Source organism: Nesoenas mayeri, assembly GCF_963082525.1.
Source record: "Nesoenas mayeri genome assembly, chromosome: 6".
Classification (NCBI taxonomy): domain Eukaryota; kingdom Metazoa; phylum Chordata; class Aves; order Columbiformes; family Columbidae; genus Nesoenas; species Nesoenas mayeri.
The window spans coordinates 32,216,234-32,243,998 of NC_137545.1; the positions used below are offsets into that span (position 1 = coordinate 32,216,234).

Consider the following 27,765-nt stretch of genomic DNA (forward strand, 5'->3'; position numbering starts at 1 on the left):
GAGTTCCCTGCAGTGTCCCAGGCCTTGTGTGTTAGGACAGAGGTGCCTGCTTTTCTCCACTGGCTGCCAAATGACCCAGACAATTGGGTTAGTTTAAAAGGTTGAGGTTGGTTTGCTATATGGATTTCATGCTCAGCTTTTATTATGCTTCTCCCTGCTAATGTCTGTGGAATTGCAATGTGCTCAGAGGCTCTCAAAAACCAGAACAAATGATATGTCATCAGATAGCCCCCGCTCTGATAGGATTTTGAAGGCTCAGTCCAATATTCTTTCTGCTTTGAAGGAGAAAACCAAGACAAAACAATATCTTAAATTGTATATCCCTTTGTGGAAACCATAAACAGATGTAATTTCTGTTAACACCAGTGTGTGATGCAGTGACTTTTGTGGCAGTTTCTGTTTAAATGTGTGTGAGATGGAAGCACACAGCGCCTGCTTTGGATCTCGCATGGTTGCAACAGCTCAGGGATTACTTCCAACATCAGGTGCAGCAATTTAATGTGAGTTATATTTTAAGTTTAGCCAATAAAAAGCATAGATGGGGGTAATTTCAGATCTTTGATTTTCAGTATGAATCAGGAGTGCAGGTGCTTGTTGTGCAGATAATGAGAAGATGATGGTGACTTCTTAGGGATCACACTGCCTCTTGTAGGATGTTGTGTTTTATTCCACCTGAAGACATTGAAGGAGTGCTATATATTTATTTTATTCAAAGTGCAATCCTGTAAGCCTCAAGGCCAGAGGATTTCTTTTGAATACAGGGGTAGGGGATCCTTCCCAGAAGACAGTACAAGATCAAGCTTCAGTCACATGTATTTCCATTTGGATTATAATATTTTTCAGTTGTGTTCATTGCTGGAAGTGGACTGTACAGAAAAACACCACCGCAGGGGAACGTCTTACTTGAAGTGTGCAAATGCATCGGTGTAAGTGTGTGCTATTCTCTCTGTTTCATGCATGATTCTGAGCCTGCAGATCAGAAAAGTGCAAAGGGAAAGGGGAGGTTACATTTGGAGCTCTTCTGTATGCTGCTCCTGGATATCTTGCTAATGAGGTGTAAAGAATGAGAGACACATTTGCGTCCTAGCTTGTTCTTTCAGCATTTCATTTGTTTTTCCCTAGTGCCATGAACTGTTCGGTTGATGTCAGTAGAGTCACTAGTGGCAGAAGCTGGCAGAGACTGAACTGAAAGGAAAACTCAAACTCACAGAGTATCACATATATGATTCAGTTTTTTCAGCTGCATAATTTTACCGAAGTTTATCAGTTCAGCAGACAGTAATAGCCCATATTCAAATTATGCACATTAAGCGTGTTCATGTAAATGCAAGAGACACCTGCTGAAGTTGCATTATAGCTTTATAAATTATTTTTCATAGTGTGTGAGCTGAATATAGTATGAGAAATAAATACTTTCTTACTATTAGGTGGATAATGATGTTTGTTTTTCAGGAAGCAGTTGCTAACAGCAAATGTTTTCTTTTTACCCAGGTCAATCCTAGTGACAGGTTTACCTTGGGGAAACAGGCCAGTTCTTAAGGACAGGACTTTTAACTGAGTTTTGCCACTCTTATTGCCAGAGTGGCTGTGTTCAGTGGCTGGAGCACAAGCACGAACAAACAAATTACAAATCTGGTGTCGCTAATATCTCCTCCAGTGAGAAACCAACCTGAAAGCTGGTCTGGGACTGAATGAGTCATGGGCTTCACCAGAAGTATGCAATGAGGACTAAAGACCAGGAGAGTTCTAGTTTTGACATTGTTTTGGATAATGAAGCATTTCCTCCCCAGCACAGTGGTCAATCCAACAAGTGCTCTTTGGAAAAGAAACGAAGAAATTATGTTTAAAGCTTTATGATGTAGAAGGTTTTAAATCTAGCAAGAAACATTCTTTGGGGGGCTAGTTTGTTTTGTCTGTGAAAGACAAGCCCATGAGGTAGTTCATTCCCACATCATGCTTTTTAATCAACCAATGTCACAGAAAATTTCCTGCAGAGAATTGGTCATAAAGTATCCAATGCTAGATTTTGGAATTGTCCAGCAAAACTCTTGCAATTTTCTTGTGCTGTTTATGTTTGAGGATGGGAGAGGGTGGCCTTGAGCTGGGAATGTGACAAGGGCAGATATGCAAAGAGGCTGTTACTTGCCTGTTTTTCTCCCTAGTTTGCTATTAAAAACAGACTGAAAAATCGCTCCCATCATATTCCAAAGAGAGATCACTGGCTGGATTGGGCATCAGAGAAATACTCGGTAAGTGATGCTCTAGGTGGCAAGTTTGGAGAGGTAAGTGGGGAGATGGGCAGACAATAAGACTGGCCTGGCCACAGCACTCCTCATCGCACCAGGTTCTCATTTGTCCTGTCCACTCCCACCTCTGTACTCTTCTGACCCTTAATGTATGGTTTAGGTGCTGCACTGAAATGCAGAAATGCAAATATGTCCAATATGCTGAATGAGTGCAATGAATAACTGGCATGCAGCAAGAAATAGGAGCTCTTATGCTCTGTGGTTTGGATCACCTGTTGGCTTTTCACCCTCATCTTACCTTTCTGCCTGTTCTCTTTATAGAAACAGCTGATTGGGGAGGTTAAAATGGTGACACGTGTTCTCTTCCTCTTCATACCGCTGCCAATGTTCTGGGCCCTGTTTGATCAGCAGGTACAGTTCAGTGATTTGCGGGTCTGCCCATCAGCCTGGATTTGCACCCTTGTCCTCCCAGAGTAACACCAAAGCATCCTGAGGACACAGAGTGCTGTGCTCCTACCAGGTGTCCAGGGGCTTGCCAAGGCAGGACCCACCATTGCTGCTGGCCATCCCTTCGCAGTCCTGACAGGTGTCTGGCACAGAAGGGTGAGAAGGATGTACCCTGTCTGCTGGCATGTGTTACAGGGAAGGGAAGGAATAGATGCAAAATAAGACCTCCAGCACTGTCATCTTCTCTGTCCCCAAGTTTTCTAGTCCCATAGGACATCTTGAAGGTTTCACAGCTGTCTGTTTTCTCCTTAGGGATCCAGGTGGACTTTGCAAGCCACAAAAATGAATGCTGATTTTGTAAGTACTTAATGTCACCAGGGCTGGTAAGATTAATAGTAACATCACTGCTCTTGCTTTTTAACCGGAGTGTTGCAGTACTAAGAGCATCTGCTTGATGAGTCCGGGTGAGTTGCACTTTTGGTGATTAGAAGCGAGAGGCTCTGTGCAGCCATGTTCAATTCATCACAGCACTTTTTGGCAAGGAGCGAGGGCTGGGGAGCCATCAGCAGCCTGCAAGGCCAGGAGTGCTGGTCTACTGGCAACCAGTTGCTCTGTGACCTCCAACAGGCAGGGTTGGCTGCCCCCACTGAGGACAGAGAAGTCAGGGAAAGTTCACACAGCCCTTGTGAGGCGTAAGTAGAGCTATTGTATTTGTATGTTTCTGCTCTGGATTACTTGGTGATACACTGACGAAGCCTGTAAAACCAGCAGAAATCTTTGTGTAGAGATGTGATGAGGATTAATTAGTCAACAACCATAAAGCTCTTCAAAAATGTGAATGGCAAATGATGCAGGGTGCAGTGGCAGATAAATGTGGATCAGCTCTCTGCCTAAAAATTCCACCATGCAGGGCTGGTTTACAGATGTATATTTTAACATGCCATCTAGATCTTACCTGTGAATGCCCATATCAGAATTTAGACTTGTAAGTGCCCATTTTCCAGATTAAAATTGACTTAAAACCCAAAATTTGAGCCCTTCTCTATCATTCCTGCTGGGCGCAGAGTGGCTGGAGAGCAGTCAGGCAGAAAGGGACCTGGGGGTACTAATTGACAGGAAGCTCAACATGAGCCAACAGTGTGCCCAGGTGGCCAACAAGGCCAATGGTATCCTGTCCTGTATCAAAAATAGCGTGGTCAGCAGGACAAGGGAAGTGATCCTTCCCCTGTACTCTGCATTGGTGAGGCCACACCTGGAGTATTGTGTTCAGTTCTGTGCCCCTCAGTTCAGGAAAGATATTGAAGTGCTGGAGCGGGTCCAGAGAAGAGCAACACGACTGGTGAAGGGACTTGAGCACAAGACCTATGGGGAGAGGCTGAGGGAGCTGGGGTTGTTTAGTCTGGAGAAGAGGAGGCTTAGAGGTGACCTCATCACTCTCTATAACTACCTGAAGGGAAGTTCTAGCCAGGTGGGGATTGGTCTCTTCTCCCAGGCAGTCAGCAATAGGACAAGGGGGCATGGGCTTCAACTCTGCCAGGGGAAATTTAGACTGGATATTAGAAAGAAATTCTTTACAGAGAGAGTGGTCAGGCATTGGAACGGCCTGCCCAGGGAGGTGGTGGACTCGCCGTCCCTGGAGGTTTTTAAAGTGAGGTTGAACATGGCACTTAGTGCCATGATCTAGTAAACAGACTAGAGTTGGACCAAGAGTTGGACTCGATGATCTCTGAGGTCTTTTCCAACCCAGTCGATTCTGTGATTCTGTGATTCCTGTTAAAAACTGGGCGCTCAGCATGTGACACTCATTAAGCTTAATTAATTCAAATGAAGCATGAGAAAGACTACACCTTGAGTAATATTTATCCACCTCAGAAAGAGAAAACAAAGTTCATGTGGTTTTTATGATATGTAACTAAAAACTTAATTATCTGCTGTTTTGCTCACATGTACTTAGTAGAACATCTAAGAATCGCCAGGTGTCTGTTCTTAAAATCTCACTGGTGGGGAAGAACATGTTCAGGGATATTTTTTTTGTCACAGCAAATTGTATAGGTTTTTGGCCTGTGTGTCAGTCTCATTCCCTCTGTCCTGGTGAGTTGTCCTGACTAATGAAGGTTAGAATAAACTGCAACATTGGAGTGATCCCACCACTAGGCTTGTTGGTGTTCAAGTTTATAATATTCCAGGTTTTTCACTCCTGTAGAAAAAGGGCTCAACCAGGAAGTCTGGAGTCAAACAGAGAATGATTTAGCGTGAGATGAAATTTTTGCAGGCTTGTTTCCTAATGGCACATTTGTATAGTGTGCACAAAGTAGCAGGAGAGGATGTTTGTCTGATATTTTTAATAAGTCTCCTTTGCTGTGACCAGTGGTTTCCACTCTTCCAGGAGGCAGAGACAGACAATCATTCCAGATTCAGCTGAGGACAAGGCTGGTAGGCAGGAGAAAACCCCCCATGCAGCTTTCTTGGAAAGATATTATTTCCTTCCTAATTTCCCCCTGTCTTCTCTTCATCATAACTTCAAATGAAAAGCACTGCATGGAGTTCAGACTAATACCAGCCCTTACGTGGAGAAAGCCCATTGGGGGACTGAGATCCCTCTATCCATCCCCGTTGACCTTGCCCAGTTGTGGAGGCTGGGTATAGTGATGCAAGGGGAAGCACCTCTTAGAGCCTCAAGGACTCTTGGCTTAAACCAAGAAGTCACTGTTGGACAGTTGACCCAAGACCATTTGGTGCCCTGGGCAGATAGAAGGAGGAGAGCAGTGTTTGTGCAGCCCACTGGCTCAGGGATGGTCTTGTCATCCTTTTGGGGTGCCTGGAAGAAACAGCAACAGAGCTCAGGTCCTGAGCTTGAGAACACTCGCAGGATTTGGGCTTTTCCCATTACAGAAGGAAGGAGGAAGCTCCAAGAGCAGATCCCAGCTGGGACGCTAACATGTCCATTTCTCCCCATTTGTCTGGTTCACGGCTCAGCCAGTCGGAGTCTCAGTACCTGTTACAGGCTGTGTCCCAGCTGCCATATATCAAGGTCTGAGTGTAGCTTCCTCCTGCAAAATTATTCTCATCAAACACTGTGTCCTTAGATGACAAGTGTCCAGAGCACAATATCAGCTGCTAAAGTGAACATAAAGCCTTTGAGGAGACAACTTTTGCTGCTGAGGCCTCTCCTGGACTGGCTGCTTATTTGCCATATGCGCTGTTATATTATGGTGTTTATGAATCACTTGGAATATCTTTTTGTTTCAGGGAATATATGTTCTTCAGCCTGACCAAATGCAGGTAAAAGATACTATAGGGTAGGGAATAACCTTCAGAAATGTATTTTATTTTTCTCTCTCATTTTTATTTTTCTTATGGGACCACTGGCTTTTCTCTGTTCCTTTTGAAGGTAATAGCAGTGCTCCTGCTGACTGCTGTGGTGTGGACTCTGCCTTATTGCTCACTAGCTGTTTTGAAAGCTTAGTCTTGGAGTTCAGAAGACTCAAAGGATGTCCTAGCATGGAATTTGAATCCTGCAGAATAGTGCAGAGGTGTGGGGAGACATGCCACCATAGTAGTTCTTGAACCAGTGCTGGCATGTGAAGGATACAAGCTGTGTCTCCTTTTAACAAGCCCCTGCTCTGGGATGAGCATATTACTTGAAATAAGTTTACTTCCTCCCTTCCTGCAGGGCAGATGAAAATGTGAAGGCTCCAAGACAGTATTGTGTTGTCACAGTTAATTACAATTCTTACGGTGAACAGCTCTGGGGAAATTCAAAGCTGTTCTGTTCCCTGAAATCTTAATTCAAAACTGAAACAGCATTTCTCTCTGCTTGTATTTCCATGCTGTATTTTTTTGCTCTGCCACCGCGGGCTGTCAGACAAGCTCTGGCTGTCTCAGGAGAAATGTAGTTCCTGGGGGATTACCAAGATGTGTGGAAGTGCGAGAAATTGCCAGTCTCACAGAGCAGTGCCTGTTCTTCTGCTGAAGTCCCAGGATGTTTCCGTTATTGCTGATTTGCTGTAAGGTCCCACTGCAGCACTGAAGGTCACCTGCTTCTATTGTTAGTGGGTTTTGCACTTCTTGAAAACATAATGTTTCAGTTCTCTCTTCAGGGAAATTGGGACAGTGATGCTTGTTTACCTCTTGGAGGGGAGGATATGAACAAAACTTACTCATATCTCTTAAAACTAAATAGCAGAGGCTGTCAGAGTGCAAACTATGATTATGTTTTAAAAGGAGGTTTCAAAGTGTTTGTTCGTGTCCTTTCTGTAATGGAATTATTTCTGGAGGACAGTGTTTTATGAGTTTAATTACTGAAAGTTGCTTTCTAGTCCCTAAACTCCCATTCTTTTGTGTTGCAGTTCTTAAATCCACTTCTTATTCTTGTCTTCATCCCAATTTTTGATCTTGGACTCTACCCACTGATAAACCTGTGCAAATTTAATTTCACGTAAGTACTTGGGGATAATGCAGATGCCTCAGTTCTTATTCTTTTGCAGCAAGTGTGCAAAATAGCTTTTAAGGAGAAGAAATAGAAATTTCCATTCACCCTTTCCAGTACTTGCGCCTAGTTCAGCCTCAACAGGCGATGTCACCCTCTTCCATACGCCCTGGAAATTCTACAGGGGAAAATTCAGTGATGTTGGATTCTGATTTGTACAGTTTATCCCTGACAGCAGATAAAGAACGGTCCCTCTTTGAATTTGATCAACAAGTTTTTTGCCTTATCTCCTACATCGCTCCTAAATAATTCCCTCCCTGAAAGATCCCTGTTGGGCCAAAATTACTGTCTCACATGGGCTACAGGTGGTGCTGTGAAAGCAGATTCCACACTGAAATTTAAACCAATGAGTACAAAAGGGAATTTATGTATGACCCGATCCAAACTAAAATTCTGGATAGACAAAACCAGGGTAAAATGGGGATGGAAGGAGGCTCAGAAGCCTACCTGCTGGCCCTCTCCCATCATGCTTGCACCTAAAGAGGTAATAAAGACATTGTCCAGCCCTGCAGTGGTGCCCCTTGGAGGACACACCTCAGAAGCTGTGTTTCTCTGTGCTGCCTCAGTGTGGGCCCTGGGGTGAACCCCAGCTCCACAGAAAAGTTAAAATTTCCTGCCTGATGGCCAGTTCACAGACCAGTTCCCCCCACAGTACAAGCTCACGCACCCATCAGGACCAAGTGCCACGCTCTCTGTGTCCCCTGGGTGTGGAATGCTCGTGGGCTGTAGCCTGCAGTGACTGAGTTTATGCAGCTGTGAAAGTTTGTGCTACAAAATCCCAGTGCAGTGTTGAAGATCCTCCTCCCTCTACCCCCCCTTTTTTTTTTAAATTACAATATGCAAGCAGTAAATATTTTCTTATCTCAGGGTATGGATCTGAGAGGCAGAATTTGTGTTTCTAATCTGGATTTCCCACAGCCCAGTCAGTCTGGAATGTGAATCCACTATAAAGAGTGAAGACCACTGGATCTAGAACCAGATTTCTTTCAAATCTCAACAACTCCATACACAGTTTGGACCTGCCTTTCTGGGCCTGTTTTATTCTGCTTTATATCAGATTGTCTCATGTAATTCTAGTAGCCTTGTCCTAGTTTTGCTCTGAGTTAAGAAGCAAGCTCTTTATTCTCAAGAAAGATAAGTGTATTGGCATAAGGAATAACCCAGAATGATGCCACAGATGGCCAGAAACATTGATGACACAAACTATACATTTTTCTTCTCCTCATTCCTGGTGCTAAATAGCATGCTACTTTTCTTTTGCCCTTCCCAAGAGGGACTTGAAGATATATAATTTCTGGTGCTCCTTCCAGCATCACAAGTTAACATAATGCCATGAACTGTTCTCACTAGAAGAGCTAGGAATGAGATAATATGAAACTTGCAAGCAAAGAGCTTTTTTCATGGCATGTCAGTTTTAATTTGCCTCAGTGCTGGTCTCATACAGAATAATAGAATAGTTTTAAGTTAAATGATTGGCGATTTAAACAGCACATCATCCCTAGTGCCACCTGTTGGACAGTTTATTATATGGTTTTGGCACATCTTTGGCTCTGAGGAATGGTATTTTATATTTTAAATTACTTTTTTTTTTTTTTTTTTACTTAATGGCACCTCTTTCATTTGCTCCATAGACCTATTAGGAAAATGGCAACAGGTATGATCCTTGCAGGGATGGCGTTTGGACTTGCAGCCATTGTAGAAGTCAAAATAAATGTAAGTATAGCACAAGGGATTTCTCAAAAATACTTTCCTGTATATGCCTTTTAGATAATCCTTTTAACCATTGTATTCCTGGATTATAATTTTGATATGTTCTTTACAATTAAGCATACTGATCCAGTTGCTAATGACAATTCTTACTTTGTCTACTTTCCCCTTCTCTCTCTCTGTGTCTCTTTCTAGTCCTTGCAGTTTTGCTGTGCCTTCATCTATATTGGCCTGTATTGTAGATTTCCATCGTCAAAGTGCTTGACAGACATCTAGTTAATGCTAGTGATTAATTCCCAAAAGGTAGTCTGTTCTCTCTCCTTTTTCTTGCTGTAGTTTGCCTATATTTTACTGTTTAAGTTTGGCTCTTTTGTTATTTTAATTTAATTCCTTTCCTACTTTAAGGCGGGGATGTGGTTTTTACAAGCCAAATGGATTCTCCGCTGAGGCAGATGACTGCAGTCACTTCTGCAGTCACAGGCATCAGGGGCTGCCAGGCATCCCGGACAGGACAGCAGCAAGTCTATTGTAAATTCGCTGTTAGCCCCTGCGGATTTGTACTGTTTGTTTCTGGCCTGTGACCAGGCTTCTGCAGACTCCGGCTGACCTTTGGCTCACAAGTTCCTGTAGGATTAATTTTTAACACTTCCATGTATACTTAAAATGTTCTGTTAGAGTGGCTGGTGCACAGCCCTGGATTAACATCTGCTGGTTCCTCAGGTGAATCCACTGACAAGTCTCTCGCTGAAATGAGACTTGGTGGGTTCGTCTTCTTCCTGATCTCTTTATGTGAGCAAAGAAATGCTCTTATTGCCACCAACTGCAGCTCTGGCCGAGCACTGAAATTCTGCTCTGGCTGTGGGTGACTCCTTCAGGCAGAGGCAAGGTGAGTTAGATGTTCCTCCTACCTCTGCATGGAAATTTTACTCTGAAGGCCACTAAAAGCTTTACCAAAGAGGGGGATAGAATGGCCCACCTCGGCTTGGCTGTGGGTAGTACAGGCAAAAAGCCACAGTAATGGGATTTGCCTGTTGGTGTAGAGCAGCATATGGGTACAGTGAAATTGGTGTTGCCCTATCTTCTTTGACAGTGTGTCTCCCCACACAATAAAAGCTCTGAAGTATTGCTGGCAGCTACTTTAGAAAATAAAGTGAGAAAAAGAAAAGAGAAGTTAAAAACAAACAAACAAACAATCATTTTAGATCTGCAGGTAGTACAAGGCTGACACTGATTGAAGTACTCTTTCTAGGAAATGATTCCTGACAGCAAGAGGTACCTCTGTGCTGAAGACATCATCCTCCCTTTCTCAGAAAACATGGAATAAGATCTATACAGTTGGCTGTTAGATAACTCTGTATCAAGTGATGCAAAAGCACCGGTTACGGGCATGGAGCTGGACTGGGATTTGCAAAACTGCATGGCTTCTGGCCTAATTCCTTTCCCAGTCACTGACTGCAGTGGGAAATAATTATTCTGGTCACTGCTTTTGAAAGCTAAGCACAATTTTTTCCATTCTGATATGGCAGTTGGTTAAATCCAGGCACTAGGGAGCTGTATAATAAAAGCAGCCACTTTGTTCTACCTGCCTACCCGTTGTGGAGCCTGACACTTGGTGGTGTGAAGAGCAGTTTTGGGCAGGAACAATAGGTTGGCTATTGAGCTACTATAAGGAAACCTCCTTAAGGAAGATTTATATTCAGTTTTCCTTGAGTGCAACTCCTGATGAGGAAGGGATGGAAAAGTGTCATTACAGAGAGGAAGACTCTTACGGCTAAAAAATGAAAATGTATTAAAGTGCTAACAAAGCATACAGATGGCACTTAAAGCCTTTTACTTTAATTAGGAAACTGATATGCCTCGACTTGTCCCAGGAGAAAGTTTAATTCGAGTCCTGAATTTGGCAAAGAACCCTATTCAAGTGACGATCCAAGATCGGGACCTGTTTCAGCAGCCCGTGAAGGCTTTTCAAGTAAGTGTATATGTGGGGCTGGAAGGCCTGAATTGCATCTCATTGAAGAAAGGATGGGCTCTTTTTGGACAAGTTCTAATAAAGCCCACAGATACTAGAGCTTGTTCTCCTCCACTGCACTAGAAGTGTATGACAATAGCTTTGCAAATGGAGCATATTGTCTTTGTTGATGAGAAAGAAATAGAAAGTTTGGAGACATATTTCTATGGCAAAGGGAGAAGTGGCTGAATACATTCACTTTTAATTAGGAATAAAGGATAATTGTCCTGAGATGAGCATGTAGAGACGTTAAGCTCCCAACTCTCAGGGCTCAGACCAGGCCTTGCTGCTGAGATCTGGATGACATCTGAGAAGTATTTAGCTGCAAGGGAGTTGAGAAATGGGAAGGTAGTTAATTGGGCATGGGCGCACTGGGTTGTTTCCTGTTTCAGCCTCCAGATTACTTTGCAGGTCAGACTAGTTTGGGACTCAGCCCAGCAGTCCATTAGCCACCAGCTGCCTGCAGTGTTCTGGATGTGGTCCCATTGGGGCAGAGCAGGGCCAGGGGAAGGGTAGCTGTGCGGGCAGGAGGTGCACCCTGGCCTTGGGATTGCATCTGGCAAAGGAAGGTCCTCCAAGCTCTGGCTTGACAAACCTGAAGCCCACAGGTCAACATAGATCCTTCGCTGTAGAAAGCAGCTCTGACTGTTAGCTGCTCTTTACAGGGTTGCACTTGGTGGGAAGAGCCAGATCCTTTTCCATGTGAAGAAAGAGTGTAACCAAGTTGTTTTTTTTTTTCTACAGAGCCCAGCTGAGTACTCAAAATTAATATTGAATGGAGAGCAACAGAGCCTTCGCTTCACCCTGCGACATCAAGGATCGTCTCTTGCTTTTAACTACACTGTGAAGGAAAAATCAGTATACAGCTTAATTGTTTTTGAGGCAGAAGGAAGCCTATCAAGCCGCTTAGTGAGTGTGGGAGCGAAGTGTAAATACAGTATTAATTCAATGGCTGTGATGATACAATGGGGTAATGGGCTCATTAATTCATTTGCTCAGTTGCAGTGTCTGATTGCTCTAAGCCTGACTTCTTAGCTAGCGGCACTGGATCTGTACACATTTCTGCTGGGTGATTAATAGAGGCGTTATGGCATCTGAGAGTTGCTGGGCACACTTTAATCCAGTGAACGCTGCAGTGGGAGAGCAGAGTCGTGCCTGCTAGGCAGCATTGCTCGAGAAAGCCGAGGAAATAGAGACCTGGAGATTTTCCCCAGAAGACGGTTCTATAAAGCAAAGATGTTAAAGAGGCTCTAGGGCTGGGCATGGAATAAAAGCATCAGTGGAATGATTTCGTGTTTAGTTATTGCAAGTGTTTATTGAAAATGCACGGGAGGCCCATTCGTTTTGATGAAGAGAATAAATTATTAAGCTCATTCTGGGGTCTGCAGCAGAACCGGCTGCATTTGGACTTCCGTGTATTGCTGCAACAATCAGAGAGAGGCGTATGGGATGTATAGGGTCAGATTCTGATTTATTTTACATGCAACTGTATCCTGAGAAACAATCTTGACATGTATGATCTTATTTCACATTGTGGCAGGTGTGTACGTATCTGTGTAAATAGCATCAGAATCTACCTTTGTGTTAAAATATCAATTCTCTTTGCAGCTCCTCAGCCTCCTACCTAGCAGGGTTGCCATACTAAGCATTCAGTATTGTATAGTAGAAATCACATAACTGTTTTAAAAATGAGGAGTTTTAAGAATGTATTTTTTTTATAACATTGGGGTTTTTCTCTGCTTTATGGTTTAAAGCCTGGGGCTCATTGTCACATGTTGTAAAGTTTCCCTCTGACCCTGATGACTGTGTGCTGTTAACTTAAGAAATGGATGCTCATACAGTGATTCTTATACAGTCTTTAAGAAGAGAAAGCCGACAACAGCATGGAGCAGCGCAGTCTCTGAGCTCCAATATTTCCCTGTGCTGCCCTAGCTGTTCAGCCTGTGCTTAAAACAATGCCTGCCCTGGATGGACAAGTTCCCTTGCACCAGGGACTAGCAGTGCTGTTGGGTGGTGCTATTGACCCATCATCCTCAGCTGTAGATAAAGGAGGTGCAGAAGACAATGTGGTAAGCGATGCTCACTTTTCCAGCATTGCAACACCAGGAAGGCCCTGCCAGCATCACCGCTGTGTTGCAGGGCTTGCCCTGGGGGAGCCATGGCCCACGCCAGCCTCCCTCACTGCCAGATCTGGCCCCCAGAGGGTGTTTTCCCAGAAGGACCCAAGCTGAAATTGGTTTCTTTTCCTTTGTGGGCTGTTGAGAGGGCAGGAAATGAAGTAGAGAGCTCTGGGGATCATTAATGAAAACAAGTAATAATTTGGCTGGCCTGTCTGCAGCAAACTAGAGTATTAATCTCATGTGTCTCCTATGGAAAAAAGATGTTGTTGTTTATTATTTATTGCTCTGACAATTATTATTCACTGTGGCTATTTATTATTTAGGGTATATGCAATTTGTGCATCAGCATATCAAACTGAAGTACTGAAATTCTGGATCCTTGCTCTCAGAAGCTCAGGGTTTTAACATCAGGAAGAAAGTGTGGAGAAAGGGCTATAAAATTTTAAGAGAAAGCCAGGTTCTGAAGGTAGATTCAGTCTCTTTTGCCTTGCCTGGGTTCCTTCTGTGTGCAGCACAAATTGAAATTATACTTCCAGCTTAAGTGGACATGGCACAACGGTGGATTTCTACCAGCCAAGAGCCTTGTTCTGTTTTCTTTTTGTTTGAAGGGCAGGGCTGTGTCTTTACTGTATTTTTTCAGCATTGTACACCAAACAGGCTCTCCTCAAACAACCTTCTTTTGAGTATTGAGGGTCAGGGAAAAAGTGAGTGATGATCAGAATTGTAACCGAGTGGTTCTTCTTGGCTTTAGGCTTCTGTGAAGTCTATGACTGTGCCACAAACCAAGGTCTGAAAGTTAGGCAGTTGCATGTTTTGTGGGAGTAAGGCATTAATTTTTAATTGTAATTAATCGTTGAAAAAAGCTAATGTGGATAGTGCTCCTTTGCTATCTTCAGATCAAGACAAATATTTCTTGGAGTGTGCTACATGCCTCAGTAGAAGGGTGACTGGCTGCAACTCTGTAGTGTTTGTTACACAGGAGATGAGGAAAACCAAGTATAATCTCATCTTAAGCACTTGGTGGAGCTGAAACTTTGTCATTGACTTCATTGTACCAGGATTTCACTTCTGTGACTTGATGTACAGCTTACATGAGAACCCAGCTGCTTTCCACGGGCTTTACAACACGTGTAACTCCACAGACACTAGTATTTTCTGCTACGTCTTGTTTATATGACAACGTTAATAAATATGTTTGATTTTTATTTTTTTTTTTTCTTTTCCTCTTTAGATTACAGACTTGGAAGCAAAGCCAGAAAATGGTTTGGCAGCTGTTAGGTAGGAATGACTTTTTTTGAGGATTTGGAGATGGTGGGGTGAGGGAAGCTGCTTTTGGCTAATGCAAACTGTATGTAACATAACCCAGATGTTCTCAGGTTGGCATCTAGTCCACACTTGTCATGCAAGACTCAGGTGTCAGCTGCAGGGGCTTGACAGTGTGTCAGCTCCCACATTTGCCATGCAGAGCTGAGCACTATTGCTGCTTACTGCCTAGGACAGTCTGGGCTGAGATGGCAACATGAGAGATCTCCTCTCTTGAAAGAGAGGTAAATTCATCTCACCTTGTCCCACCTCTTTGGGAAAGAAAAGAAAGAGGAAACTGGAAAGGAACCATTGCCATTTGTTCTCTGCGAACTGGCCAAGCCATGACTTTCATTCGTCTTACCCAACCTTATGCACAAATGCCTAGTAAATTGGATACAGCAACAATTTTACATCCTCATAGATAATTCAGCTGGGCATTGGGCTCTGCTTAAGCAGCTAGTCTGCTTTCCAAATTTGAGCTAGTCCGTGAATAGTCCTGTTCTGGTCTGTGCCAAGATGCCATTTAACCATGAACATTTTTGACACAATCCCAAAACTTTCCCTTCAAAAATTTCTTTAAGTGGTTTCACTAGGAAAAAAAATTTCCAGTGAAAAGTTACTTTTGTTAAGCTCTTGACTATTATCAGGGGTTTCACACTCATTATAAGAACTGAAAACCAAAATATTTTAAATCATAGATCAAATGAAAGGATTTGGTTTTTGATGAAGATATCTTATCTTACTAGAAAACTCTTTCCCCGCTGGTAAAAACTCCTTGGAATGTATGCCAGTGTGGTGTGCACACTCATCAGGACACACAACTTTATAGTTTCCTGGGGTGGGCTGGCACTCTGTCCTCTCCCACAGCCATGGAGCAATCTTTGAAGGTCTATGAGAAGAGATTGCCTGGAAGTCCTAACCCACAAAAAGGAAGGGTCATTTTTCACAGAAGTAAGAAGAGTAAAATTATACAGCAGGGAAAACTGATTTTAATTTGAAAAATGGGCGATGAACCAGGTGAATGTTTTGGTAGCTTGCAGGAGAGGCTGTTGTAGCCTCATGGAGTTAGAGGATGCTTTGGGAGAGGGCACACACTTCTTCTATGGTGTCTGATATTATGCTTCTCCTGCCCTGTTTGACAGCCCAATGAAATATACTTTCTTTGCAGATTCATTAATGGTTTGAGCCAAGATGTCAACCTCACTATTGACAGCAAACGGTTCGTTGCTGTTCAGAAAAACTACAGTGCTTCTGAGTACTCACTCCTGGAGAGGGACAAGTAAGTTTCCCTTGTTGTGCTGAAGGTCCTTGCTGAAGCTTTTGCTTGGATACAGTGGGGCTTTTCTCAGGTGAAAAGCAAAACTTTGATTGCTATTGTCTTGACATTTGGTTGTGGGGACAGATGTTTGTAAAACAAGCAGAATTATCGGCTCTGCACAAAGCAGGTGCTCCGGGCCACTTGTGCACGTGCAGAAGCACCACACATTCAGTCTGCAAAGTGCCCAAGCCAAAGGAGAGCAAATCAGTATCTCTGTGTATGATACGCAGTTGAACAGATTCAGCCTCCAAACAGTGTCTGGGGTAGCTCCCTTCCTGTGGCTGTTATGGATTGGGTAAGAGAAAATTAATTAGGGACAAAGCACAGAAATTTTATTTCCACGCTATGAGTATAATGACATCGTAATTTAGGCTATAATTTGACTTTTCTCAGAGTTAGGTTGGGGGAATTTTGGAAACCCAAAAAGCCTTTTGAAGAAGTCCAGATATAGCACTTAACTTTCTATGAGCTTTTATTCACATTACATTGAGGCCTGAAGGGAAGAAACTGGCCGTTCCTGTGCATCTGTCAGCAGAGTAAGGTGGGACATGCTCCAGCCCTCTCTACCGTTTGATACATGCTCTATTTTGATGTTCTCTCCAGCCCAAGCTCATAGTGCTAGGATGCCCTCAGGAAAAGCCAGTTGATATATTCCACGCTACAAATGGGCTGGTAACATCATGTAATGTTACATGGCTTTGCAGGCTGGGCTCGTTAGACAGGGACTCCATATGGCCTTGGTTTGGCAGCACTGGAGTTGGCTCTTGTAGGATATTTCTGGCATTTGCAGTGTTTCAAAACAAGCTTCATGGCTTTTCTCTGCATCAGCTCCATCCAAAATATTTATTGCTGCAATTTAGTAGGATGCAGCAGCCGTTGTGGCAATGTTGCTGAGCCTCTGTGCCATCTCACACATCCAACATCAGAAGATCAAATATGAAGGCTAATTTACTCTATGGAAAGGAAACAAAGTGGCTTGTGGGTGCATGTGTCTGATTTCCTGAAGGCTGTGTGAGCCTGGCTAACTTCTCTGGCCCACAGTTCCTCAAGGAGTAGAGAAAACTTTGGAAGGAAATTAAACCTGAGGGGGAAAAAAATCAGTGCTAGGAAGCAACAGAAACCATTTGAAAATGTTAGCAGTAGCCCAGGTCATTAGGTGAACTCTAGTCAGTGCCCATGTGTTCCTGGAAAGAAAAGATGACAGGAAGCCTATTAATCGTCTGTTATACACATGACTGCAGCTTTGCCTCGTTTTAAAGGCCTGTTTGATAGCTCTATGTTCTTAGTCTGTGGGACTAACTGGGAAATACTGTATTTCATCATTGTATCTAGATATAATAATGGAAAATGCATAACTGAAATGGGAGAATTCACCCTGGAGCTCGGGCTGCTTGACTTCGGTGCATCATACACCATTGTGATAACTAACGTAAGTGTCTCTGACGGTAACAAGCTCTTTCTGTTCTGCTCTCTGGCAGTGCTTTTGTTCTTATGCTTGTGACTCTCACTTGCCCTCTGCACCCTGAGAGACCTGGGCAGTGACCATCTGAAGGTAGTCCATTATACAAGGGCCAATAAAAGGTTTTGGAACCTACATAAGTGAGGTGGGTGGGTACTCATTCCACTTTAGACTGTGATCTTATCAGATCTCATGGGTTAAACAAGAAGCAAGATTTTTTCCTTGATGGAGATCCTCTGCGGAAAATCACGTGATCTGTGGTTTGTGCTGGTCTCATGCCACCCTTGTTCAGTTAACACTGACCCATCACACTGCGAAGAACTACTGTTATCTGCCAAGGGCTTGTTGTCTTTAAAATACTCTATCTGGTACCTCACTCCTGAAAAACTCTGCAGAAACAGTCTGCTGCATCCTCACGTTTAACTTGCTGATCTTCCAAGACTTGTGGATTGTGCATGGAGGGAAGAGGGACAAACTGTTGAGGGAGTAGGTTGGTGAGATGTAGCATCTATTTTTCCTCCTCTCATTGTCCGTACAGCTCGTTCAGAGCCTAGTGTAAAGTCAAGGCATGGTTTTACGAACCTAGCCCTGATGGGGTGTGAGCACTGCTGAGAGGGTGGATTCCTTTCCCTGTCTGCCAGCCTCTTAGGCACACTGCTCCAACCCTGGTCCAGCTGGCAGGAGCCATGGAGATGAACGTGATCAGCTTAGTTCCTATTTTAACCTTTCCACTACACAGTTACACAGACAAACCAGGTCTGACAGGACACACTGCTAAGCTGCCCTCTGGGACTTTGACTGCTGTGTTGTGATGAGCAGAGCAAAGTGCTGTCAGCTACTCCCTGGCAGTAACATCTCCCTGCTGGGCAATTAATGGGAGCTGTTCATGTCTGCAGAGTCCAAATACGTAGGGGAAGAAATATAGCTGAAAAGCACCTGGCTTTTTTTTTTGCCTTTTGTTTTTCCCCCACTCCAGTAGCTGGGGTGGGAGGCACAGTCCTGGAAGGAACAGGCAGATGCTGCCATCTGTGAGTGCAGAGATTTATGTACGTAAAACACATACACACTTGAAGTGGTGTTGGCCAGACTCTTCCTCCATGGCTGTAAGCGTCTTTTACCAGATGAGAAACATCTGGTAGTAGGGAAGTTGCATGGAGAATATTACAGTAAGAATATTGCACTAGAGCCTCTGCTAATGCAGCTGAGTCAGGACCAGTTGAGGTAGGTATATCCCATTTCACTGAGGGCAAGGATTCCAGTTTGTGGTCCCATTTACAAAAGCCCCTGCAGTAGCCATGGCTGCTCTGGCGTGGCTCCGTACCTCAGCTCTCCTGGATCCTGTGCTAGTCCTTTAATCTTTTTGACCCTCTGTTTTTCCATCTCTCTCCCTTTTGTTTCCTTCTTCTGTAGAGAGTGAGTTTGCTCTGAGACTGAGATAATTTTTCATTATTGCAGTGATTTGTACTGAGCCCTGCTCCTCTGCCAGGAGTGCTATATAGAAGAAACAAGAATGTAATATATTAGTCTGCTAATGTGGCTGAACTGTGATATCTAAATCATGGGGATGCTGCCTTCCACCCAGCCTTCCTCAGTGTGCAATTATAGTATGGTGCTTGTGACATTTCTTTATGGGCTAAAGAGCAATGCACAGCTCTCTTCTCACCCCTTTTAGCCTGCTAAAATATAGTCTCTTGATTTGCCTCCCAACGTGGTGATTAAGTAGGTCTTGTAAACATCTCTTGTATTTTACCAAGTATGCTTCTTAAACATGGGGTTCTCTGCCTGAAGTCATTTCAGCCTAGGGTTTTCCTGGCTACTTGTCAAATCTCTCTCCACCTCTCTCCATCAGAGGCAGGATTAATTACACCTCAGGAAGTAAACAAAAATAATTAGGAATACGGTTACCATAACTATCTGAATAGATCTGCCATGGGGCAGTCTCTGTTACTCTTGAACTGGATTTGTTTGGGTGTCAGAGTTATTGTAGGGGAGCTGTACAGTGTTGATGAAATGGGAGCAGTGACCATATGGTTGCAATGAGCATTTATCCTCTTGTCCTCTTCTGGCCTTGGGGACAGCAGCAGGTCACAGGCTCTGGACAAGTACCCCACGGGCTTTTCCCAGCCCTACTACAGAGGCAACTTGTTTGTTTGCAATAACTCATGTAACTCTTGGCATGAATGATCTGGGATGCAGGAGTCAGCCCGTTCCCAACAGGCCTGGAAATAGCAGGGACCAGAACCAGAGTTTTGCTTCCAGGGCAGAGCTTTGCTTCCACCTTTACTTAAAATTTCATTTTGGTAAATTGGCTGTTGGGGTCCAGGCTAAGAAGGATCTGATCTTTGAGCAGCTAATCAGTGTACCTTTATTTTCCCACTAGGTTTCTGGAGGTGCTGTTAAGACATGGAAGTCAGAAGACATCAAAGCCAACAATGTCCATATGGCTTGGCAGATACCACAGTACTTACTGATATCTGCTGGGGAGGTGATGTTCTCCATTACAGGTCTGGCCTTCTCCTATTCTCAGGTACTCCATTTAAAGATAACAGGCTTACAATTAGACTTCAGGATTTACTCCTGCATCTGCCATTGACTTGTAATGTGTCCTTTGGCATGATTATTATTGACAATGTTATCTGTGTTTCAGCTAAAATTTGGATTATAACACCCACTTGCTGGGTGTCCTTAAGCTAAATTAATTCGTGCTCTGAAGATACCCATTCTCAGTTATATTCAGGAAACTCCTTTTCTGGTAAAGTGGAGAACATAGAACAGAACTGGATAGAAATGCATTTTAATGTGTAATTTCTGAATACTGTAGTATCAGATTTTTCTCCCAATGAAGTATTTTGTGGTGGGTATTTTCCAGAGATAGAAAGGCAAAGGTATCTCAGGTACTACAGAGTGGCATGGGGGCTTGGAAACTGCTGAGAAACTGAAGGAGTCTAAGCCTAACTGAGTCTGTAACAAAGGGTAACGAGTGTGCAAGGGATGATTTGATTGTGGTATACTGTGTTGTCTGGGAGACGGTTTGTGAGGAGAGAGGATTGAGACATTACAAGATCAAAAAGATAAAGCTACTTACATTTATCCTTGGAGCAAAGTGCAGATGTTTATTAATGAGGGCAATTAATACCATGGGACAATCTGTCATGTGGTGTGGAAAATTTGTCATCAGCAGGAAGCTTAACATCAAGATCCGGTCTCTTCTCCAAAGGTGTTACAGCCACATGGCACCAGATTCCAAGCTGCAGGGCTTGTTTTGGGGCTCCCTGGGCTTCCTGATCTTACAATTTCAGATTGTGTAGGTTAGGGATGGTCAGGATCCAGCTCTGCAGCCACAGCATCATCTTCTTCATGTGTCCTTCTGGAGGACATGTTTCACAAGCTCCTTGGATGCAGCTGTTGAGATTGACCACAAAGATTAACCACTTTGCACAGAGGAAGTTCCACAATCTTCTCCTAAGCTGAGCCTGGGAACACCAACACCAGACAGGACACTGCAAGGGTGAACCAGGGCAGAAGAGCACGGCGTGACACCCACTGATCAGACCTTTTTCCTCTTTTCAGTCTCCAGCCAGCATGAAGTCGGTGCTGCAGGCGGGCTGGCTGCTCACAGTGGCCATTGGGAATACCCTTGTGCTCGTTGTTGCTCAGGCTGCACCAATGGCACAGGTATGATTCAGCTTCTAAAACAGTGGCAATACTTTAAAACAAGCCCTGGATGGTGCTTCTGGATGTCTGTGTCTTGGAGGCAGAGCTTCTCCACACAGCCCAGGCTCCTGCGATGAGTGGTGGCAGCCTGCACACAGCAGATGCCAGCCAGGGCTCTGCGTTGTCCCCAGCAGTGATGCCCTCTGGGGCAGTGGCTTTCCCTAAGACTCCAAGTGACAGTCAACAATGCTGTGACCTGCAGCTTGGTGACATTGCTGGAGCTCAGCTCTGGACAAGCAGGCTGGATTTGGGCCTGGAACCTAGATATGATGCCAGCCGCGTGCTGCAGTTGCTCACCAAAGGCAGCTTGTCTCCGTCCATCTCTACGGTGGGCAGGAGCCTCCTCAGCTATCTAGTTTGGGACTCCTTCAGGGCCAGCTACTCATGGCACCCCTGAGGTGTCGGGCTTCCACGAGCAGGTTGTGGTGCAGAGCTTGTTAAATTCAGGCTATCAGACTTCTGGGATGGTGGCATCAAGGTGTGAACCGCGGCTTGTCACTGGCTGACATGAAACTGCCTCTACTGAAGGTATTTTGTGGGCAAAAAGCCCAGACAGGCGTGTTCGAGTCAGGACAGATTTGTAAGAAAAGATTTAATGAAACTAGTCCAATTTAACTGGTTTGTTTCAAGGTACATCACATATTAATAATTACATTATGTGTAAATGGGTTTACCAGCAAAAAGGATGAGAAAGTTTCTATCGTGTAAGCAATCTTGGAAGTGGAAAAGTAATTTTCACCCAGCGCTTTAAAAAGCACTTGGAAGTGCAGAGAAATCCTCCAGACTGAGTGTCTGGGGTCTCCTGACCTGCTGTTCTTTTTTCTTTCCTAGTGGGCTGAATTTGTCTTGTTCACTGTTCTCCTCTTTGCTGTGTGCATTGTTTTCTCCATCATGGGATATTTCTATGTCAGTGTGGATCCGAAGGACCTGGAAGAAAAGGAAGAAAAGAGAGAAACTGCAAGCAGCAGAGGAAACATGATTAGTCTCGTTACTCAGAAAACAAAACTCTAACACTGGCATTTTAATTTTTTTTAACTGAGTAGATGGGAGATTAAATGAAGGGTGGGCACAACGTTATTTTATTTTATAGCATTGCAGTCTTTATTACTCAAAATGTAACCACCTTCTAAATGGGACCAAATAGCCCTCTATAAAAACAATGGGGGTCCTGAAATCAGAGCAAAACTCTCTGGGAAAGCTCCTCTGGTATTAAAAGCCCTTATGAGTAAATACAGTGTAATTTAAAACCTGCCCATCCTTTTTAACCATGGAATGCTTTCCTGTGATTTTGTTCTAAACTTATATTTAGGGCAGCAGGGAGGAAGGGTGGAAGGAATGCCAGATGACAGCAAAAATTGGAGATGTTGGGAGAAAATAATGAACACCCAGAATAGGAATTAAGGAAGAATAGATGTTACTGGCAGAAGAATTTTTAATGCTATCATCAAGGACTGGAAGTGTTACACACAATCCCAAAGGATTTAATAATGTAATTCTCCTTATGAGTACTTCCACCCTGTTATTGCATGTTATGAATGGTCCTGATTTATGACTTTCGCCTCCAGGCTCAGAAGTAATAACAGGGAATTAAATTCTGCAGGCTAAAATATTCCCAAAACACTACTGAAGAAGATATTCATGCAACCATTTGTCCAATACCCATTTTTTCCCATAAGTTTTTAGCAACTGATGATGTTCTTTGATTAGATATGATTACAGTATTGGTTTATGCTTTCTTATTTCAGAAATCCAGACAGTTATTTGTCATCTTTCTATATATTAAGCCTTTATTGGGCATTTCCTTTTACAGCACCTGCCACTGTTAGGTTATGGCTGATTTCTTATCTCATGCTTCAGTTATTCTCCACTGGGAGACATGTTGCAGCAGTTTCTATAAAATTCCAGGCATCCAGCAGTGAATTAAACAAGGATGCACTTTATCATTTTTTCTGTTTACAAGAGGAGACCATGGCATAGGAGATGTTTCTTTTTCCTTTCTGTTTTTGTGTCTCTCTACCAAACTTTGGATATAGCTATTTTATTGGAATTGCGATACAATTGTCTGATTTTCCTCGGTTGCATGAAGCTGTGATTTTGTGTTCTGCACAGAAGTAATTCAGTCATTGCTGATCTACTAAAACTCCTAAGAGAGTCCCTGTCTTCACCTGTCACTCCAAGGCCGCAGTTGTAACAGGTATGGCCTATTTTACAACAGGGTGGCCAATAGGATCTTCAGGTTCAGGGAGAATAGATGTTAAGTGATGTTTCCTCTTGTGTCTTGGCATTGGCCATAGGTGGTCACTGGTGCTTTGATTCAGGAGATCATGAAACACAAATTTAATTTCATTGCTGTTCAGGACAGTGCTAGGGATTACACTTAGCTTGACATTTCTGCTACTTTAATGTGCCACCTTGAATGTGATGTTGAATAAGACTGAGAAAGCCCCACTTTTTAGTTTATAACTAGAAGACCTGCAACCTCAGATTGTTTCCTTTGCTTCCTGTCCCAAGTGACCATGAACTTCTGCCACAAGTTCTGCATAAGCTCCTGCCTGCTGTGAAACAGCTTCTGGGTCTTGTGCCCGAGGGGGACCGTGGTCTCAGATAAATGACACCAGGCTGCGGGCGTGCACACAGAAACACTTCATGTGGTTCGGTCAGTGCAGAGCCATTTATTAAGCTGTGGTGGCTGGATCCAGGCGGCCAAACTCTATGAGTCAGTGGGGAATGAAGGGTACTCAAAGCCATCTATTAGGTCATCCAACCTGCTCCTCAGAAGCCAAGTGAGGATTATTTCCTCTGTTACTTTCTGGTATTGTTCTCCTGCTGTCATTCTTTGTCTGGCTTCTTTCTCCCGTAGGCATTGTTGTTTTCCTAATCCTGTTTTATGGCACACGGTGAATCAGCTCAGAGCCTGCTGATTCATTCCGCTATGATGCTGTTTGACCAGTGTCCAATTTGAAGTACTAATAGAAAGCATTTCTTCCTCCTCCCTGCAAACAAAACAAAAATTCCCAAACTGAAGGAATGGACAGGCTCCAATAGCACTGAACAGGCACAATTTAGAATTATTGGAGCATTTAATTTTTTATAAGCCTTGAATTTGGAAGCGTGTTTGTATTCAAGGGCATATGTGGTGAAGCAACAATTGAAAATTATTGGAGCACTTTTCTTGGGAAGCACTCGGTACATCACAGCTCAGAGTGGCATGAGGGAAAGCAAGGTGTCCAGATGACATGATCTTTAAGACTACATATGCTCAAGAACCACTTGATTTTTATGTTTTATTTCCTTACTGGTGGCATTACCAGAAGCTGTCACATACTGTAAGCTTAATTTAAAGGAACCATTCCAAACTCATAAAAGATACATTTAGGATGTCATCTGTATCTGCTTTTTAGATTCCTGATGCCAGATTGCCCTTTTCCAAACTTCTCCACGTTCCTAACCATCACCATAATGCTGAGGGGAGAAAAATTGCGATTCACAGTTGGGAAGGTTATGAACAGGAAAGCGATGCTATGAATAAAGTGCTAACACGAGGCTGGGGGCTGCTTGTGCAGCCCCTCTGGGGAATTGCTTGCCCAGGGGAGTGCAAGGCTCTGTTCATGTTTCTCTTCCAGCTGACAGAGTTACTTCTTCTCACTGGCTCATCATCACCTCTTGAAAGCTTTGTCCCCTTCTGGGGCTGCTGCTGTGATCCTTCCCCACTATTTCAGCTGCAGTTGTAAGATTTGGCTGATTTGACCCATTTATTTGAAATGCACCGGCAGTTTGGAGGGATTTCCCCCGGGCATGCTGACAAGCAGCCGCTGGGGTCTGTCATGCAGAGCTGCCCCTGCTGTAGCAGGAGAGGGTGGCAAAATAGTACATTCAGCACAGCAATTTTGAAGCCACAACTCCATCCTCAGGGCCCTTTCATCACTTTAAAATGGACTCAAGTCTGGATCAAAGATTTAGGACCTGAACCTGTGGAGCATAGAGGTCTCTGGGGTTTTCTTCCTATGGTTAGCTCAGAGATGAGGCTGTGCACAGCTCTTTACACCCACTTTTAGAACAACATTCCTTATTCCTCCTGGTTCTTTGATTCAGGATCAGAAGGAGAAGCCAAAAAAGTTATAGTCTATGCAAAGCTGTGTGAACCTCCACAGAGAAACAGCAGCCTGCTGCCTGTTCAGCTCTGCCTGACACTGAAAGGAGCCTCAGCTGTTGGTGGAGTTTGCCCTGGAGCAGATTAGGGAAAATTCACACCAGCTGTTTTGGAGGCTGACCTACAGCAATTATAATTTCCAGCTAAGAGTCAGTAATGAGCTGGTGGGGATCTGTAGGTATGTTGCTGCACAAGCCTTCATGGAGACTGCAGGGGGTTGGCTTCACTGTGAAAATATCTGCGTATCTGTGTGTTTTTCTGAAGGATGCTTTCTGATAAAGTCTTTTTGTGCAGCAAATTTCCCTTCAGTTGCACTGTCTGTAATTTAATGCCTTTTTCCCCTTAGCAGGTTGTAAGTGTGGCCAGTGTTATTTCCAGCTTTGCATGAGCTAAGCATAAAAATGAGATTTCAAACTCAGCAAAACAACTTATTGGCTGTAGGTTTCCTAAATTTACCTCTTTTCTGAGGCAGTCAAATGCCTTTAGGTGGCAAGCTGCTCTGTGCAGCTCAAGGGGCTTGCATTTATTTTTTTCTTCCCTTTCCTCACAGCCCCACCATTCTAGAAGATGAGTTTTGGAGGATTCCAGAAGATGGGCTCTGGGAGGGCTGCATGGCACTGGCTCCGATGCAGCTGGTGTGTGCTGTCAGCACTGGCTGGGACACAGGAGCCTGGCCAGAAACAGGAGCTGGTTCCTCTCTGGAGACCCAAACGGGGCTGGGCAAGGTAGCCTGGGGCAGGGCTTGCCCTGGTGCAGATGGGGTTTTCCTGACCAGTGATATGGTTGTGAGTTTTATTGTGAAAATGAGGAGAAAAGAAAGGGCTATTTGGTCAAGGTCTTCCCAGCTCCTCAATGAACAGCTGAAATTCCTTGTGTTGACTTAATAGGAGAGAAAATGAGATGGTAGAAGTGGAAAGCTCAGATGATTAAATAGTGAATGACTTCAGACCTTTCAGAAAAGCACTCTCCTAACTAACCGGTGGTGGAAGGCCATCAGTGCAGTTAGTCACTCATGGCTTGAGAATTTCTTTTTTTTTTCCAGAGTATTGCAAAAACCAGCATAGAGATCTGCATTGGTGGGTCTGCAGTGACTGGACGAGGAGGCAGCTGTGTTCCTGGTGATGTCCCCGCCATGTCCTTGGTAGCCACCACCTTGGCTTCCCCTGGGGACAGAAAAAACAGCTGACAATGTATTACAGATGGTGGTAGCACAGGAGGGAGAGCTACAGTTAGGGGTGGTTATTGGACAGTTTTAGCCAGCATCACACAAAGAGGAATAATCTCTGTGTTGTATTTCTTTTTCTTGCAACAAGGAATTAAACAGGTTGTTTCTTACTGAGTTTTGAATCAAGGAGCTGCTGCATCTTCTCAAGGTCTTTCCATGCTGTGTTTAACCAGTGAATCTGCATTAGTCTGCCTCTAGTATCTGTAGATCAGAAGACTGTCAGGATGCAGAGCAGCCACACTACAGGCTCCCAGCATCAGCTGATAAACTTTAATCTCTGTTTTTAATGAATAGTTTTAGCGGTTTTCCTGCAGGGCTCAGCCAGAGTTTGTCTAAATTTAGGCCAAAACTAAGGACCCAGAGACACTTGTAATCATAGAATCGTTTCAGTTGGAAGAGACCCTCAGGATCATCAAGTCCATCCATAACCTAACTCTAGCACTAAATCAACAAGATAAATAGCAAAAATCTCAGAAAAACCTGCTAAAGCACTGTTTTAGTGCTTAATTAAGTTTTTAATATGCTTATAGAAAGTTAAAACCTAAACCAGAATGTAGCAGTTCAGTCTGAGCAATGAAGAGCTGCAGTTGGAATCCAGCAGCGTGGCAACCAGCAGTCAAGCTGAAGACAAAAATGAAGCAAACATCACTTTTTAGATTATTTTTTCATTGCATATGTTGTTCAGTCTGCTTGGCCTGTCCTGTTCAATCTACCCATGTGTGTAAGGTGAAGAAGCTGAACTGACTGTGGAAACCACACACCCTTCCCAAGCTGCAACTTGGTTTTCCTCTTGTTGCAGACTCCCAAGCTGGCTCCAATGACTCCCTTCCCTAGCAGCCGTGCTCCTCGTCCCCATGTGCTCATCTTCTCTCCCCAGAAGTCACTTGGATTTCTCCCTGATGACTTTGCCAGCCCTCAGCACTTTGGTTATTCCTCCTCTCATCCAGCGTCTCTGCTGCCAGCAACAGCCCATTCTGCGTGACGCTGCCTACTCTCCTGCAGCCAGAAAAGCTGCTCGCCCACGGGACCACCACGTCTGGGGAGAAATCACACAGAGACAAATGTCTGCTGGCAACAAGGCATCTGCCCTGGCTTGCTTTGGCTCTGACCTCTTGTCACAGCATCGTATGACCCTATATATCTTCTGTAGACAAATCAGTTCAGAAGCGAAGGGGTAATCCAGCATCTCTGTGTCTCTCTGATCTGTTCTGTGCCCAGCCAGCTGCCCCCAGTCAGCTGTGCGTTGTGCTGTGCCAAGCTGCAGGGACCCCTGGACTGACACACCGCTGTTACCAGCCATGGGGTATCCACTTCTGCTGCCTGTGGCCCTTGGTGGCCCCAGCCTGCTTCAATTGGCCTTTGTTCATACATTGTTTGTGGTCAGGCTGGTCTTTCCAGCTTCCCACTTGTGCTGGAGGCTCTGACCAGCCCACCTGTGTGCCATTCATGATGTGTCGGTGACGTCTTCGCTTGCCGACACTTTATACAGACCAAAATCTGCAGAGCAAACAGAAGAAAGTTCCCTCATTACATAAAATGCATTTAATTTGCTTTTCTCTCCTCCTCTCTCATTCATG

The 27,765-nt window shown here is 44.1% G+C and overlaps 1 protein-coding gene across 1 annotated transcript in view; it reads left to right on the forward strand.

Moving 5' to 3' along the window:
- Positions 1–21,824, forward strand: part of SLC15A2 (solute carrier family 15 member 2) — a gene marked incomplete at both ends in the record, with an annotated part of 38,365 nt that extends 16,541 nt beyond the window's left edge. The window contains 15 exons of the mRNA XM_080346788.1: positions 844–926; positions 2,163–2,249; positions 2,568–2,657; positions 3,006–3,050; positions 5,943–5,975; positions 7,043–7,131; positions 8,814–8,895; positions 10,733–10,858; positions 11,642–11,806; positions 14,249–14,295; positions 15,491–15,601; positions 16,973–17,069; positions 19,480–19,626; positions 20,670–20,774; positions 21,645–21,824. Coding sequence (XP_080202914.1) covers positions 844–926; positions 2,163–2,249; positions 2,568–2,657; positions 3,006–3,050; positions 5,943–5,975; positions 7,043–7,131; positions 8,814–8,895; positions 10,733–10,858; positions 11,642–11,806; positions 14,249–14,295; positions 15,491–15,601; positions 16,973–17,069; positions 19,480–19,626; positions 20,670–20,774; positions 21,645–21,824 — 1,487 coding nt within the window. The remainder of the gene's footprint in view (positions 1–843; positions 927–2,162; positions 2,250–2,567; positions 2,658–3,005; positions 3,051–5,942; positions 5,976–7,042; positions 7,132–8,813; positions 8,896–10,732; positions 10,859–11,641; positions 11,807–14,248; positions 14,296–15,490; positions 15,602–16,972; positions 17,070–19,479; positions 19,627–20,669; positions 20,775–21,644) is intronic.
- Positions 21,825–27,765: the final 5,941 nt, after the last annotated feature.